This window comes from Vigna unguiculata, chromosome 9 (genome assembly GCF_037176805.1).
Source record: "Vigna unguiculata cultivar grain cowpea cultivar isolate G323 ecotype 2 chromosome 9, ASM3717680v1, whole genome shotgun sequence".
NCBI classification, from domain to species: domain Eukaryota; kingdom Viridiplantae; phylum Streptophyta; class Magnoliopsida; order Fabales; family Fabaceae; genus Vigna; species Vigna unguiculata.
In genome coordinates this window covers 33,205,771-33,222,803 of record NC_140800.1, presented here as the reverse complement: position 1 = coordinate 33,222,803, position 17,033 = coordinate 33,205,771, and the positions used below count along the sequence as shown (strand labels likewise).

At 28.5% G+C, this 17,033-nt stretch overlaps 1 protein-coding gene across 1 annotated transcript; it reads right to left on the bottom strand.

Annotated features, from left to right (window-relative positions):
- Window positions 1-24: 24 nt before the first annotated feature.
- On the bottom strand, window positions 25-1,571 carry TTG1 (Transducin/WD40 repeat-like superfamily protein). Its single transcript, XM_028086958.2, has one exon. The coding sequence runs from the start codon at window positions 1,357-1,359 to the stop codon at window positions 349-351; it is 1,011 nt and encodes a 336-aa protein (XP_027942759.1). The 5' UTR covers window positions 1,360-1,571; the 3' UTR covers window positions 25-348.
- Between the last annotated feature and the right edge of the window lie 15,462 nt (window positions 1,572-17,033).

The window sequence follows — 17,033 nt, the reverse complement described above, 5'->3', positions numbered from 1 at the left end:
AAGTTATGGAGGCGGGAAAGCAGATGCTAAAAATCACAGATCCATTCGTAGCAGGAGCAAGGTGCTTGAATTTAGTAACGATCAAATGGGAATACATACACTGAACATTGTACAACTATGATTTCCATCTTTTCAACAAAACAACAAGTGAAACATCGATTTTGGCCCAAGAGAGGAAGAGGCAAACTAGTTTGCGCTAACTGGTATACACTTACTCACTCATACTGTAATCCACAAGCTAAAAACCCCAAAGAAAACAAGTGAGAACCGACAAGTTGCAGCAGCATCCGGCAAAAGAGTCCTATCTATCACACAACCAAGTTAACTATGTTTGTTTGTGACCTCACCTCAAACCTTCAAAAGCTGCACCTTGTTGGCGAAAGCAATAGCAATCCAATCAGGCTGAGCCGCGGACCATTGAAGCTGGTTGATTTCACAGCCAGCAGAATACATGCACATGGGATCAATCCCGGTGGGAGCAGCGAGCGTGGGCAATTCCCAGATAAGAGCCTGAGTATCATCCCCAGCAGAACAAATATGCGTGGAGCTATGAGGAGCCCAAGCAATGGCATTGACACTCCCACGATGCCTCTCTAATTCCGCCACAGGAGTAGTGGGGGACCTAATATCCAATATCACAACTTTATTACTATCCATCAAGATGGTAGCCATGTACCTGAGATCCTGCTTATTCCAAGCCAAACGAAGCAAAGGGGTATCCGGGTGGGGGCTTTCGTAGATGATGGTGGAGTGTTCTTTGTCACGCAAATCGAAGATTCGTACGGAGCCGTCCGCGGACACGGAGGCGAAGACTCTTGCCTCGCCCCAGGCGATGTCGTAGACCTCCTTGTCGTGGGCGATGAGCTGCGTCTCCACGACGGTGCGCTCAATGTCCCAGATGGTGCAGGTGGTGTCGATGCTGGAGGTGCCGATGCGGTTGTGATCGATGTCGTTCCAGTCGAAGGAGGTGAGGGGCGCGCAGAACTCGCTGGTCTTGCTGTTGTTGAAGAGGGAGAGGGGCTCGACGGAGTTTTCGCGGACGTCCCAGAGGCGGAGGTAGTCGCCGGAGGTGGCTAGGAGGTCGGAGGAGGAAGAGGGGGAAGGTTTGCGGGGATGGAACATTAGCTTGGTTGGAGGGTAAGGGTGATCGAAGGAGAGGGAAGGGTGTGGGGAGAGGGAGAGGGTTTCAGGGTGGAAGGAGAGGATGTGAACGCGGTTGGTGTATTCTTCAATGAAGCTTCCGAGGGCGAGACGGTGGGGGTGGGAGGGTGAGAAAGCCATGGCGTAAATTGGGTATGGCGATTCATAGGTGACGGAGTTTTCCGATCGCAGGTGAGAATCTTGGGTTGAATTGTCCATTGGAAGGGAATTGGACGTGGGATTAATGATACTGTTCGATGTTTTTAAGGATTGGGGTTTGAGGTTTGGTTTTTGATGATACTGGAGGAAGGTGAACTGAAATGTTAGGTGAGAGTGGGAGTTGAGAAACCATACCAGACCAATTCTTGTAACTTGTCTGTCACTCCAAAAGTCTCACGTGAGGGGCGTTAGCTGTGGGCGTGATATGGCTTACCACAATTGACGAGACAGGTCAAACCCTCAAATTCACAACATAGCCCATCCACTCCTTTACACCTTACTTTATATTTTTAATTATTTCTTTCATCATCCTCAAAATCTTGTTTCCAGGAAAATACATTTTTTTCTAGATGTTACTCAAAAATGCAAGCAGTAAATTCATCATTTTAAATTCACATGTTTGTTGAGTTGTATTAATGTGATCAACAACAATAATGATATCAGAAAAAGGATTAGTCTTTCTTAGAATAGGACAAATCAAAATAGAGCATTGGGTTAAATAGTCACAAAATGTCATCTTTGTGGTTTTGTTTTAAGCAGTGAGTTTGAAGAAGTAAAAAATAATAAATAGTAGAGTGATTGTTTGGATTTATGAATTTTTTAAGGGTTTGCATAATTTGTGTTTATCACAACTCCATATATTAGAAATTTTAGGGCTTTTAATATATGAAATACATGAAATATATAAGAAATATATAAAATATATGTATGAAGGAATTTGTTTTTTTTTAGTTTATTGATATGTCATGTATGATAAAATATTTACAATATTTTAATATTAATTTAAAATAATAACTAATTTCTAAAATTTGAATATATTTTTAAAATTGAAATATTTTGTAATAACTAATTTAAATAAAAAATATATTAAGTAACTTTTACGTGCATATTGTTGAGTTCGCAGGCGACTAATTTTGTACAATTATAATATTTTTATGCAATGAGTCATGAAAAATAATATACTGATTAATTGAGCTCATCATATCATGCAACGCATAATTAAATGTAGGGACAAAAACATCTTCCATACCATATTATTATTACCCCATCATGACTAACTATGGGTTGATTTATCTATCAATGGAAAGTCTAAGTAGACTAGTAGGTTGAACACACTATTTTTGTAAAAAAATAAATAAATAAACAAATTGAATGTCGTCAATGTATGGCAACATGATATGATTAATAAGGATGATGAACAAGAATTTTAAGAAGATCCTTAATGTAAGATTCACTTTAATTTTGTCCTAAAATTTAAGGGCCTCTCTTAGTCAATTGGGCCTAAGGCTGGCCCATAGGACATCCCAAAACTCCTAAACCAGCCTAACCCTCTCATGTTCTGCCCACTTTGCAAAATCAACCATCTTACTCCTTTTTTCTCCTCAAACAGTGCTCTGCTAGGGCTCGAAGCTCATTCAGATTCAAGTCAGCTCAACCTCATTCTCTGCTCCACCTCTTGAGTATGCTCCTAAAGTTGTTGGGTTCGTTGCCGTAGGTGCCTGTGCTTTCCACTAGCATTTGTCCAGGTGAGGGAAGCTAGGATTTTTCATGCTTTTATAAATAATTTGATGTGCTTTTGATGGTGTGAAAATAATCGGTGTATTGTTTCTGGATGGATTTTTGGCTTTGCATGCGTGAGAGCAGGTGAGATCTACTATGCTCGCCTAAGCGAGCTGTTTCTCGCCCAAACGAAAAGCTCTCGCCTAAGCGATGAGCTCTCGCCTAAGCGCCCCCTTTTAGTTTCGAGTGCTCGCCTGAGCGAAGGCCTCTCGCTTGAGTGAGATGGGCTGGCTTGAGCGAGAACTCGAAGTACTCTCTGTTTTCAATCTCGCTTAACTGAAAGTTTTTCGCTTGAGCGAGAGACCCTGTTGCCTGAGCGAGAGCTCCTTAGCTTGAGCGAGATTGACAGTTGTTAAATGTTTGTATGCTCCCATGATTGATTTGTTTACTCTTTTAAAGCATGAAATATGATGCCAACGTTTTATACAACATGCTTGTGTTTTCTTAAATTTTTGTTGTTTGGGATTTTGTGTTTTTACATGTTGAAATCATTAAAAAGATGTCAGTTTAGCTTAAGCAAGGGATTTTAGCTTAAGCGAGATCAGTCTTGCTTAAGTCGCTTAAGCGAGAATTTCTAGCTTAAGCGAGATCAGTCTAGCTTAAGCGATAATTGCTGCAGAATTTTAATTCCTTACTTTAACTTGAACTTGTGGATTGATTCAATTACTTTTAAAAGCATGAATTGGGCGAATGGGTATGAGTAGAATGGTTTATGGTCTGTGATTGATAAGTTTAACATGACCTTGGCATGTGACTTGTATGAGATGGTTGGTAATCAAAGTGGCATGGTGTCCGTATGAATTACACTTCTATATTCATGAATTGGGAAGGATGATTTGGAATGGATTCAACATGGAACATGTATGAGGATGGATTATAAAGGTTGGCATGATATTTATAAGCATAATAAATATTATTGTTTGTTTGAATATGTATAGTATGTGGTCAGTACGTAATTCCTTGGAATCTCTATGTGAGATTTCAAGGTCGTGCTTCAATGGTCGGGACGTAATTTCATGGTCCCTGTTAGTGGGTGTCCATGGTGGTGCCCCATCTATATAATTTGGTAAGGATTCAAGGTAAGGATTGCATCCTGAGACTCTAAGGAGTCAGTTAGTCTCACTTAGAGCGGACTGACTCTTGTGGTGAGAGTAGCAGGAGGCCCGAAACTCATTAAGGGCTAACTTTGTGTGTGTGGGATTGATTCATTGTAACACTTGCAACACATAGCTCGGGGGTGAGCAGCTCGGGGGTGAGTAGAGGTATCCACCACAAGTGCAAGCATCCGCTAAATTCGACCAGGTTATACGTATCCGGATGAGTCGAGTCGTGTTGTAGTGTATTGCCTGAAAAGTCATAACATGCATGGTTGATTTGAGTGTATGATATTGTGAAATTATATATGATTTGATGGATGAAATCTTTTGTGCTCTAGCTTACCCTACTTTTATTGTTGTGTGTTTTGTTGTGTGGTACTCTTTTTTGCGATGATCATCAACTTATTGATGTGAGCATATGCGAGAAACACCCGTGGGCAACAAGGAGGTGATGGTTCCACCGCATAGTCTCCATGGGCTGGACTTTGTTTCTTAATGGGTTTTCTTAAGGGTTATGACCCATGTATTGCCTTATGCTTCATTACTCTACTCTTATATGTTGGATATCTTTTTATCTGGTTTTCCATTGGCATCGTGGTGTGCCTAGTTTTGTAGGGGTTGTGTTACGGATCCCAAGATTGCACTGTTGTACTATCTTTGTATGACGTTTCTTTTAATTTTGCTTAATAATTAAATGGGGCGTTACAAAATCGGTCACTAAAAATTAGCTACCTAGGTTTTAGTTACCAATATGACTTAGTTTCTAAATTGGTCTCTAATTAATTAATCATAAATTTAGTGACCAATTATAATTTTTTATTTATAATAGTGACTATTTTGGTAACCCATAATTTTTAATTTTGTAAGTTGGTATCTAAATTGATCACTATAGTGACTAACTATTTTTGGTTTCTAAAATTAGTTTCTAATAGAGGATTTTCTTGTAGTGTTTTCTTGTGTGGCTCAGCATCATTCTATGTTGCTCAACTATAAGGCCAAAATTCAAGAAATTCTAATTTTCCATACCTCATTATATCATTTTAAGCTAAAAATGGATGTTTATTTCTAAAATATGAACAATTCATGCATTATAAGTGTCAAAATCATATGAAAATTTACGTATTCTAAACACATATCACTTGTTTTGTGATGTATTTTAAATTAAGACCATTTTTATTTTGCTGTAAAGGTATAAGTAGTGGTAGAGCATTGTGGTAACTAGGGGGCCATGATATTATAGGTATTTTAAAAAAGATTATAATCAAATATTTTATTTCATTTATAAACATAATAATTAATGTTAATAAATAATAAAATATAAAATCAAGCACAATAAAGAATAAAGAATAAAAAGATTTATCAAGATATTTTTTATTTTTTTTTCCATTATGGCTTGAGTTTCTTACAAATTGTTCTCTTCTCTCATTTTCACATGTTTCCTTTTGTTTCTGAAGAGAAAAAAATTTATTATTTTTGCTCTTATTTCTCATATGTTCTTTTTCATTCTCGAAGAAAATAAGAAGAAGATAATTTTTTCGTCTCACTTGATAGTGAAATATTAGTTTAATAATTTATTTAATAAGTCTCTTGTATTAATTTTTTATTTTATGAACATAGAAGAAAAAATATTGTACTGTGTTATATTATAATCGGATTTTAATTGTGGTTCCATTATATGTCTTGAGTTTCTCACAAATTGTTCTCATCTCCCTTTCTCACTTATTTTCTTTTGTTTCTTAAAAGAAAAAGATTCATTATTTTTGCTTTCATTTCTCATTTGTTCTCTTCCATTTTCGAAGGAATAAAGAAGAAGAGAATTCTCTCTTTTCTCACTTGATAGTGAAATATTAGTTTAATAATTTTTTTAATGAATCTCTTGTATATTAATATTTTATTTTATGAACATAGAAGAAAAAGTATTGTACTATGTGTTTTTTTATAACTGGATTTTAATTGTGGTTTGATTATCATCGAATTTTGTTTTAGTATTTACATCTCTCAATTTTTTATTAGAATGATAAATTATTTTTTAGTCTTATTTTTTTAAAAATAGGTATATTGATGAAGAATAAAAGAATAGATTACTTTTTAAAAGTGATAAAAGGGAAGCTACTCGTGAAGATGAAAACGGGACAAATTAAACTCCTCTAAATATTTTGAAGCATGATATTAATGATGCAATTGTTCAAGCAGAAGAGCCCTTTCTTAAGGTTCAAAGAATTATAAGTGAGGAGTTTCATATTAATATGTTGGAACACGATCCAGGAAAATGTCTTCAAATATGAGAATATTCAATGAGCCAAAAAGATGAAATTGGAAGAGTTTATTTAAAATGAGGTTCATATCAAATACAACTTGAAAACTATCTTTTTTTTCTAAGGAAAAACATCCAAAGTGATTTTAATCTAATTGATTTAAAAATTTTCCTTCTTAGCTAGAGTATTCCTCGGCTAATGATGAAACTTATTGTTTGACATGTTTTCTATTTAGTTCAAAGCTAGATGGTCATCCTGGGTCAGATGTGTTTATTAAACAAGGTTTAGATAATGAAAAATGGTTAATGCAAGAAAAAGATGTGCATTTCTCAACCACACTGGAGATAGTCCTTGCTCATCGCATAACAATGCAATGAAAACTTCTATTGACACAATTCATTGGCTGACATTTTAAGCTTGTGCATTTAGAGGCCACAAGGAAACATCATAGTCAAGTAATAGAGATAACTTTCTTGAAATGATTAAACTTCTAGCATCATATAATGATAAAGTGACACAAATTGTGTTAGAAAATGCGTTGTATAATGCTAAGTATACTTCTCATCATATTCAAAAAGAAATCTTACACATTTTCTCTAGAAAAGTAAGAAGTCATATTTAAGAAGAAATTGGAGATTCTAAATTTTGCATAATTGTAGATGAAGCACATAATGAATCTAAAATTGGTGTCTCAGAATTGTTTTAACTCACTTGGGTTTCGAAAATTATATCTATTCATTTTTAATTCACTTTTAAAGTTCAAAACCAAATTATATTCAAGTTTGGAAGAGAACAAATTCTAAATTCGTGTTAAAATTTAATAAATTAAAGCATATTTAACTCATAAAAATATTAAAATATTGTAAGTTATAAAAACATATTTAATTGATAATTTTTTTTTTAAATTGTAAGTTATAATATATTGCATGCGAATTTTCAAATGCTTTGACGTGGAATTTTGTTGAACCTATTCTGGTGATAGAATTGATATGATTAGTCCTAATTAAATGTACTAATCTTATCTTATTGTTATACATGTAAAGCTCTCTTATGATAGAAGTAAAAATGCCAAACAACAAATTGGATAGAGTTTGAATTGAACTATAGTTACGAAATAAAAGTAAAATTGATTCATTATCAGTTCAACCATGTCAAAATTCAATCTAAACCCAGCAACTCGATTTAAATTGTACAATATTATTTTATCCAAAATTACAGTTTTATAATAAAATTTAATATTTATAAAAAAATTATATTCAATTAGTTCCTCTAACTTTGTTGACTCGTCTCTTTAACTAATTCATCTAATAATATGTTTACATTTAGCAAAAATAAATAAATAAAATATGACGGCTTCTATGATAATTGATCAAATAATAATGCTCAAGAAGTTACTACACATCAAAAAGTTATTAAAGGCAAATATTGAGTTTCTCATAAATATAACCTCACATAGAACATTTTGTAAAAGAAACTATGATTCATAGAGATTAGGGGAAAAGATTGTTATTGACAAAAATAATCAATTACAATATTGTGTATAGGATGCAAAAATAATACTGATAATTAACTAGTGTTGATATTATATTATAATTAAATTAATCACCTTCTAACCAAAAAAAAAAAAAAAAAAACTCACATAGTCTCAACACTTAATATAACTTGTTATAGTATAAAAGAGTTAAAATCTTCCAATAATATTTGAAGTTAGAGTCAAATAATGCCTTGATTAATTTCAACAAAATAATCAATTATGTAAATCTTTTCTAGAATTATCTCTCTCTTTCTAATCATTTTCCTTACAAAATTATGGCTGACATAATTTATATTTTCAGTTCTTAATTTTATGGTATATTTGATTCTTAGTAATATAAATCTTACATTGACTCCTACAAATAAGAGCATACTTTCATTCCTTTCATCCATAATTACTCGAAAATAAATTTATTTCATAATCTCCTCATACTTTTTTTCAGGCTTGCTTATTTATTTACTAACCACACAATGTGACATATGTTACATTTGTATCTGACACATTTTTCATATAAAAACTTCATCCATAATCTTCGATAAATTTTAATGAGGAGCCATGAAATGTTGATTTGCAGAAGTGAATTCCTTCAAAATCTCATTTATGTATTTTTTTTATTATTTTTATACTGTGTTTGTTTGAAGATGAGTAGTGTGGTAACAGAAACAAAAGCAAAGAAAAATTATGGTTGGATTTGATGGTGTGCGATGAAAGTCGCAGACATATTTGAAAATAACCAATTTTTTTCCACCCTCAAATGTGTGACGAAACGAGGAAAAAGTGAAGTTAAAGTTAAGTTAATGTTAGATTACGATTTTAGACTTCTGTGTCTGCCTATAAAACAGCGTAACATTAGAGATGCATTAGTGTGTGTATATTATATATTTAAGATGCATGAACTAGGTGTTATGTGGGATTATGTGACATAATTTATTACTATATTATAAAATAAAATAAAAAATAAGTTTATATAATGATACTAATATTAAGAAAACAATGATAATAATAAATAACAATAGTAAAATAAATTTATGGTATATATATACATTCTTTTATTATTGAAAATTTTCACATTCTTTATTTGAAACTCATTCTCCACACCACCACAGGTACATTACTCACACCTTTTAAAATTAATCAAAATGCACAATAAAAAAGTGAAAGTAGATTCAACATTGATTGGATGTATAAAGTTTTCACGACAAACATATTATCTTTTATGATTTTTTTTTTTTTTGCAAGAAGCATTTTGGTTGGGTTTAAAATGATAGTGAGTCGGGTTGCACATGTTTTATTTAAATAATTTGTCTTGTTACATGTAGATATAAAAAAAAAATCTAAAATGTTTTATATACAACATATATATATATATATATATATATATGAATACGAATATTTTCTAAAATAATTTAAATAAGATTAATAATTCTATAAAGTACAAACTCAGATAAAATTTTGATCGTAAAATATAATTCGAATAAAATCATATTGGTATAAATAAATTTAGTCTTTTAAAAACAATTCAAAGAAATTACACCAACAAATATAAGTTAAAAATAATATTGTTTTAACGAAAAATTAATTTCACAAGTCTAAATAAAAAATTAAAAAAATTATAAAATTATATTTTTGATAGTTATTTGTGATTTTTTCTAAATTTTTAGTCATTCTTCCTGATCTTATTTGGCACATTTGTTTTACTTTTGAAAAAATATTAAGATAAAACATTTACTACATCTTCATTATTTTTCCTAACCGTATTTTCGTTTTCAGAAAAACAAAAAGTTGCACTATTTTACCTTCATAAAGAAACTGACTAATTTTTGGATCTGAATGCACTAATTTTCGGATGATGAAAAATGTAAACAAGCCCAAATCAGAGTCGGCCCGTATACTTCCAGCTAAAGCCCATTTCCTAGTAGAGGTCAATGGCGAACCATGGTGCATTACAACAAGTAAGAGTATTTCTTTCCGCGCCCACGTATTTTCTTTCTACACTTTATAAATATGAAAATTCTTATTTTGTCTCTCTGGTTTAAAGTTTTCTTTTTAGGAAGTCTTTCCAAATTATATAATTTGAAAGTCATCTTTTTTTCATAAAAGAAGTTTTTGTATAGTACGATCCAAAAATTATGATTAGGAATCGAAAGAATTTCCATCAAAATATAATGTAATATGTTTCTTTTTTCCAAGTAGAAAAAACGCAAAACGTAAAAAATGTAGATACATAAACGGTTAAGTATGGTTTTAGTTTCTAAATTTTTGATGTAAAATTAGAATTCATAATGTTAAATATTTTGACATATTTTGATTCTCAAACTTTTAAAATGAATGGATATAATTTGTTTTTAGTTCAATTATATTAGATTTATTTTTTTAGGTGTCAAATTGAGTTTCATATTAGCATTTTAGTTGTGTATATTATTTGACATGTTTCTACTTCACGTTTCATACTAACATTTTAGTTGTGTATACTATTTGACATATTTTCACTTCAATGTTTATTATGAAACACATTTAACGCGTAAACAAAATTAATGAATTATGCTAAAAAAATTATGTTCATTCATTTTTAAAATTCAAAACTAAAATGTATTAAAATTTCAAACACAAACAAAATTTAATTTTACATTAAAGTTCATAAACTAAAAATATATTTAACTAATAGAAAGAAATTGAAATTGTAATATAATAAGAGGTGTAGAAGTTTATACATATTTATATTTGACACACCTCCTGATGATAGAGGAAGGAATAAACTATTGGGTGGATGAGAAAATACTCTAACTAAGAACGCTAATAAATAGGGGTGGTAAAACGGGTTAGTCCGACCCATTTTGTCCCGCTTTGTCTTTGACCCGCCAAAAATGGGTTGGGTCGGATTACCCCTATTGAAAAACAAGATTAGACATTGCAACCCGTCCTATCTTAGAACGAGCTAGCGGGTTGGCCCACTACTTTTGTTTAAATGTATAAATTTTTTTTATATATAAATTTGTTTATATAATATATAAAAAAAAATTAGTTATATTTTATATTTAAACATAAAAGAAAAAAACCAACGAGCTGAGCTATAACGAATTGGCAGGTTGAAAACTCTAACTCAACTCATCATTTCCTTGGCTCATCCTTTTCTTGACAGACTAATGGATTTGGTCCACTTTGGCATGTATACAATAAATGATTCTCTTTGTCGTTCTTGAACTACTTAAAATAAAAAAAGTTGTTCTTTTTCGATTTTTATTTTTATTAATTTTTATTTTAGAAAAACTGTTACATAAATATTTTTTAAATATAGAAATTATATTGTAAAATTGGAATAAATAATTCAAATTGTGATATAAAGTTATTTTAAATTGAATTAGGTAAGTTATTAAAACTACTAACTGTACTGATAAACTTGAGATCATTGAGATATTTTGTGACTAATTATAAAAGTTTGGTGAGAAATATATTTTTTCTAGCAAAAGAAAGTAAAGTAAAAAGAACGAGACGCTCAACTAATAAACTTTGTATTATGATTTGCAACAGTAAAATAACTAGATTTGCAACTCATAAAAGTAAAGTTAGGATTATCTTTATAATGTACTTTTTTTTATGGACGGATGTTTATTGAAAATTACATGGCACATCTTCTTGGACTGCTTTATGCCGAATAAACTAGAAATTTACCATTGAAATCCCGATAAAATAATCCCTAAATAAAATACATAAAACAATGTAATTAACAATTGAGAAATGAAGAGATAAAATAAACAATTGATGCAGAGATGATAAAATTATTTTCTCTAAATCAAATGTGTAAAAATGTAAACTAAATTTTTTAACATGTTTACACCCCAAACGCGCTTTTTAGTAGACCAAAAGTCTATAAAGTCGTCGCATGTGGTCCCCTGCACCGAACAACTACTAGTCATGTCATGTGACGTGTTTGTTTAGCATAATATTTGTCATTACAATTGGAAAAGTTTGTCTGTTACATTATAAATATAAGTAGTTATTTTAAATAATTAATTTAAAAAATAGTTTTTTTTGTTAAATTTTGAAAATTTTCCGCCTTACTGATTTTTTGTTCTTGTTTCTTATTTATCTACCTTTTGTTTAACCAGAATATTAATTTACATCTCAACTTTTGTTTTAATACTTCTTTTAAGCTCATCAAATTTTAACTAATAACTACTTTGGTGACCTATGATATGGTTAAAAAGCCTAGTTATGAGAAAAGTATTTTTCTTCAGATTGTTTCCATAGATTTACTGGTACTTAATGAAAATTTGAAACTATGGGTCGTTTTTATTTGCCTTGGATAAAAAACAATTTTGTTTATTAGCTTCTATTAAAAGGTCAATCTTATTCACTAAAAATAAAGGTAATAGTTATATTTATAAAGTTGTGTAAAAATATTTATCTCTTTTATATATAGAGGATAATATTAATATAAATTATTAGAGTAGTGTATATTGAGATTTATTAAACAAAATACACTCATTTGATAACTTAAAATAATAATATTTTAATTTTATATATATATATATATAAAATTTTAATATATATTATTATCTTATTCTATTATTATTGAGGGTAATAAAATAAGAATATATTTTTTAAAGACTGTCAAACCATTATTTTCCTATGTATTATTAATGTTAAATATTTTATTAATTATAGTTATCAAAAGAAATTAATTTTTAGTCATGACTATTTTTGTCATATACTATAAAAGTCTTACAATGATCTTCTAAACTTATAATTTACTTTCTTTAAAAAATATAAGTCTTCTCTCTCTCTCTCTTAAATAAATAAAGTCGTCAATCAAATCACAATTTATTATATTTAATGAAAACTCTTATTTATATATATTATAAAAAATAAATTAAAAAAGGTACCACTTTACAATTTAATACTGCATTAGTGTCGTACAAGAGTAGATCTACAAAAAGCTTACTGCATTTAATGGTTTATTGAACTGTCAACTGCAAATTAGAAACTAGTTTTTTTAAGATGTTAAAATTTGTTTATAAATCAATATTTTAGTAATGTTTTTTATATATTTTAACATGAGTTACTTATCTACTCGTATTAACTTACGATAATTTAAAACGTATTATTCCCGCTTTTTGAAAAAATAAAATCTTTCAAAAAGTTGGGTCATAGTGAGAATTTGTCGGGATCTGAGTATTTATTATTAGATTAAAAATTATAATTTAGTTAGCAAGCAACTTTTTTTTACTTGAGATTATTATTAGATTAAAAGTTATAATTTAGTTAGGATGTAACTTTTTATTTTTTACTTAAAAGAGTGTAACATAAATTCAAACACGGTTTATTTAGTCTATGCTACAAAACTATTAATATCACTTGTAACAAAATTTTGGCTAAAATTGATTCATTTATTTTAAAATTTTGTCAAAATTACTTGAAGTTTTTAATCTATTTTCTTTTTTTTTTTCAACTATTTACACACTCTTATCATGTGAAAGTTAAATTTATTGAAACAAAACTATATATTATGAAACATTTTTCAAGAAAATTCATTCTAGCAATAACTTTTCTTTTAAATGATGAAATTTTTATAACTATCTTATTTATCACATTCTTGGTTTCTTTATTTACATGTCTAAATCTAAAAAAAATCAATAAGATCAATTATTTTATAAATTGTTTTGTTATCTGAATTTTTTTTTTAATAATTTTATCTTTAAAAAATATCTTGTTAAAGAAAAAAATATAAATTTTAACATCAAGATAAAAAGTTATTAGGTATATTAAAATAAACTTTTTAATTAAGAATTAAAGAAAATTTTCATTCAACATGAATTTTTTATCTTTTAATTAATTTTGAAAACTAAACACTTATTAATTCTACATTAAAAATCAATTATAATTAGAGATGGCAAATAAACCCGTCCCCGTGGGTATTGCCCGAACCCGTCCCCGTTTTGACGGGGAATCCCCGCATTGACTGGGTATGGGTATGGGTATGGGGAATCCCCGACTTGTTCAGTTGGGTATGGGGATGGGTATGGGGATGTACATATACCCGCCATAATACCCGTTCCCGCCATATCTCCATTCTCGTTTAAATTATTAAAATATTCACAATTAATCAAGTAACCCATATATATATATATATATATATATATATATATATATATATATATATATATATATATATATATATATATATATATTTCTATTTTTTATTTCTTTTAATTATTTCATTTGTCATGAAACTCATTCTCATCTCCAATATATTTTTTATCTTATCATAACCTTTATGTAATTATGTTAAAATGATGTATGTTAATTAAAAAAAAATTATGCCTCACATTTGAATATTTATATTATTTTTTAATATTTTTATTTATTATAAATTTTTCTTTCACATGAGAATGTTTATACTCTCAATTTAAGATAATATAAAAAAAATTCTTTACTTATTATTATTATTAATTTTTGTTTAATTTGAAGAACTCTTTTGTTTCATTAAAATAATTTTCGTTATTTTTCAACCATTAATTATATGTTAATATTTGAAAAGTTTTCTTAATTCTCTAAGATATTTTTCGTCTTATCATACCTTAGTAGAGATGGCAAATAAACCCGTACCCGTGGGTATCACCCGAACCCGTCCCCGTTTTGACGGGGAATCCCCGCTTTGACTGGGTATGGGTATGGGTATGGGTAATACCCGAAATTTTCAACTGGGGATGGGGATGGGGATATATATATACCCGCCCAAATACCCGTCCCCGCTTAAATTACTAAACTATTTATAATTTATTAAATAATCTAAAAAATATATATAAATAAATAATATATTTACACATAAAATATAATATAATATAATATAATATAATATAATATAGTATATATACATATAAATAAAATATACTTATATATATATATATATATATATATATATATATATATATATATATATTTACACATATACATGTAATATAATATAATATAATATAATATACATATAATATACATATAATATATATACATAATAATATAATATAATATATATAATATATACATATAAAACAAATTAATCATTTAACTAGTGAGATCTTTTATAAACAAATTTATAACATTACAAATTTATAAAAATTTAAAAGAAATATATATATATATATATATATATATATATATATATATATATATATATAAAAAAGCATAAAATATCTACGCATATACATATAATATATATACATAATAATATAATATATATTATTATATTTATATTATTATATAATATAATATAATATATACTTAAAATAAATATATATCTATAATATATATATATATATATATATATATATATATATATATATATATATATATATATATATATATATATATAAACATAAGATATCCACACATATAATATATATACATAGTAATAATAATATAATATATAATATAATATAATATATATAAATAATTATATATATATATATATAAACATAAGATATCCACACATATAATATATATACATAGTAATATAATATAATATATAATATAATATAATATATATATATATATATATATATATATATAACATATTTCTCATTCTCTTTGTTTTTTGTTATACACTTTGTTTACTCTCTCAATTGTCTGGTTTGTTTTTCAAGATTTAATTTTGAAGGTAATTTTTCTTCTTCTTATTACATAATTTTTACTCTCTGTACATGGTTATGTTCAAATAGGTGTTCCTCAATTTCATTCTATGAAATAATTTTTAGGTTACACATTTGATTATCTTTATTTATTTATTTATTTTCATGAAAATGTTTGACTCTTATTTTGTAGCTCTTCTTTTTGTTACTTTGGTTATACACTTTTTTACTCTCTTTTAATTGTTTGGCTTGTTCTTTAAGGTTTAAGCAGATCTTCAAGGTACTTTTCCTTTTATCATAATCTTAATTATACATTTTTTTTCCGTTATGTTATGTTCAAATGGATATTCTCAAATTTGGGTCACACATTTAATTATCTTTACTCCTTTATGATAATTTTATTTATTATTTATTTTTTGTTTCATGATAATGTTTAATTCTCAATTTTAAGTGCTCAATTGCATAAATCCTTAATTTAATTCAAGATCAAAAGATGAAGAATCTATGTTTAAATTTGAATTATTATTAATTTAATTTTGTTATTTGTGCTATTTCGTTTAAGTGGTATAATATAAATTTTTAATAGTATAAAAAATATTTGAAATATTTTTAAACTTGATTATTGGTTTTCCTTTTATATTTTGTTAAAAAAGAAATTAACCTTTTTACTTTGTTTGATTTTTTTTTTGTTACGTATGTTAGTTTCTAGAGAAAATGAGCACATGAGATCAAGATTTGCAGGTACCAAGTCCACCACAGTGTTCACAACAACCAACTCCCTTTCAAAGTTCCAATAATGACAGTCAATCTCCATTGAATCCATCTACGCAAACACCTTCAGAAGTTCATGATGAAATACATTCAACAACACAAGTAGAGCCTGAGAAAGGGAAATTGAAAAGTGTTGTGTGGGAACACTTTGAAAAGATAAAAGTTGATGGAAAATACAGAGCTAAATGTAACTATTGCAAGAAACTGCTTGGTGGAGAAACAAAGAATGGAACAAAGCACTTGCACCATCATACAAACATATGTATTCAAAAGAAGGCTTTAGCAAAAGGAAAAGGGGGACAAAAAACACTTTTTTCTAAGATTTCAAGTGGCAAAAAGGAATTGGCTTGTGGAGCTTATAATGAAGAAAATGCCAAGAGGGAACTTGCAACAATGATTATATTGCATGAATATCCATTGTCAATAGTGGACCATATTGGTTTTATTAGATTCGTGACAACAATTCAACCATTATTTCAACTTCCTTCACGAAATACGATAAAGAAAGAGATACTCGGCATCTATGAACATGAAAAACAAGTTGTTATGAAGTTGATAGATACAAATAAAGGAAGAATAGCAATTACATCGGATATGTGGACTGCAAGCAATCAAAAGAAAGGGTATATGTCTATCACAGCTCACTATATTGATGACAATTGGACATTGCAAAATATAATTTTGAGGTACACCTTTTTTAATTTATAAATTTTCCAGTAATTTTTTTTATGTACCTCTAGAAAGATTATATGTCTTACAAAATATTGCTTAATTTATAGGTTCATTTATGTTCCCGCACCTCACACAGCTGATCGACTTTGCAATGTATTAG

Coding starts and splice junctions, on each gene's coding strand:
- TTG1 (XM_028086958.2), bottom strand. CDS start 1,359: ATGGACAATTCAACCCAAGATTCTCACCTGCGATCGGAAAACTCCGTC.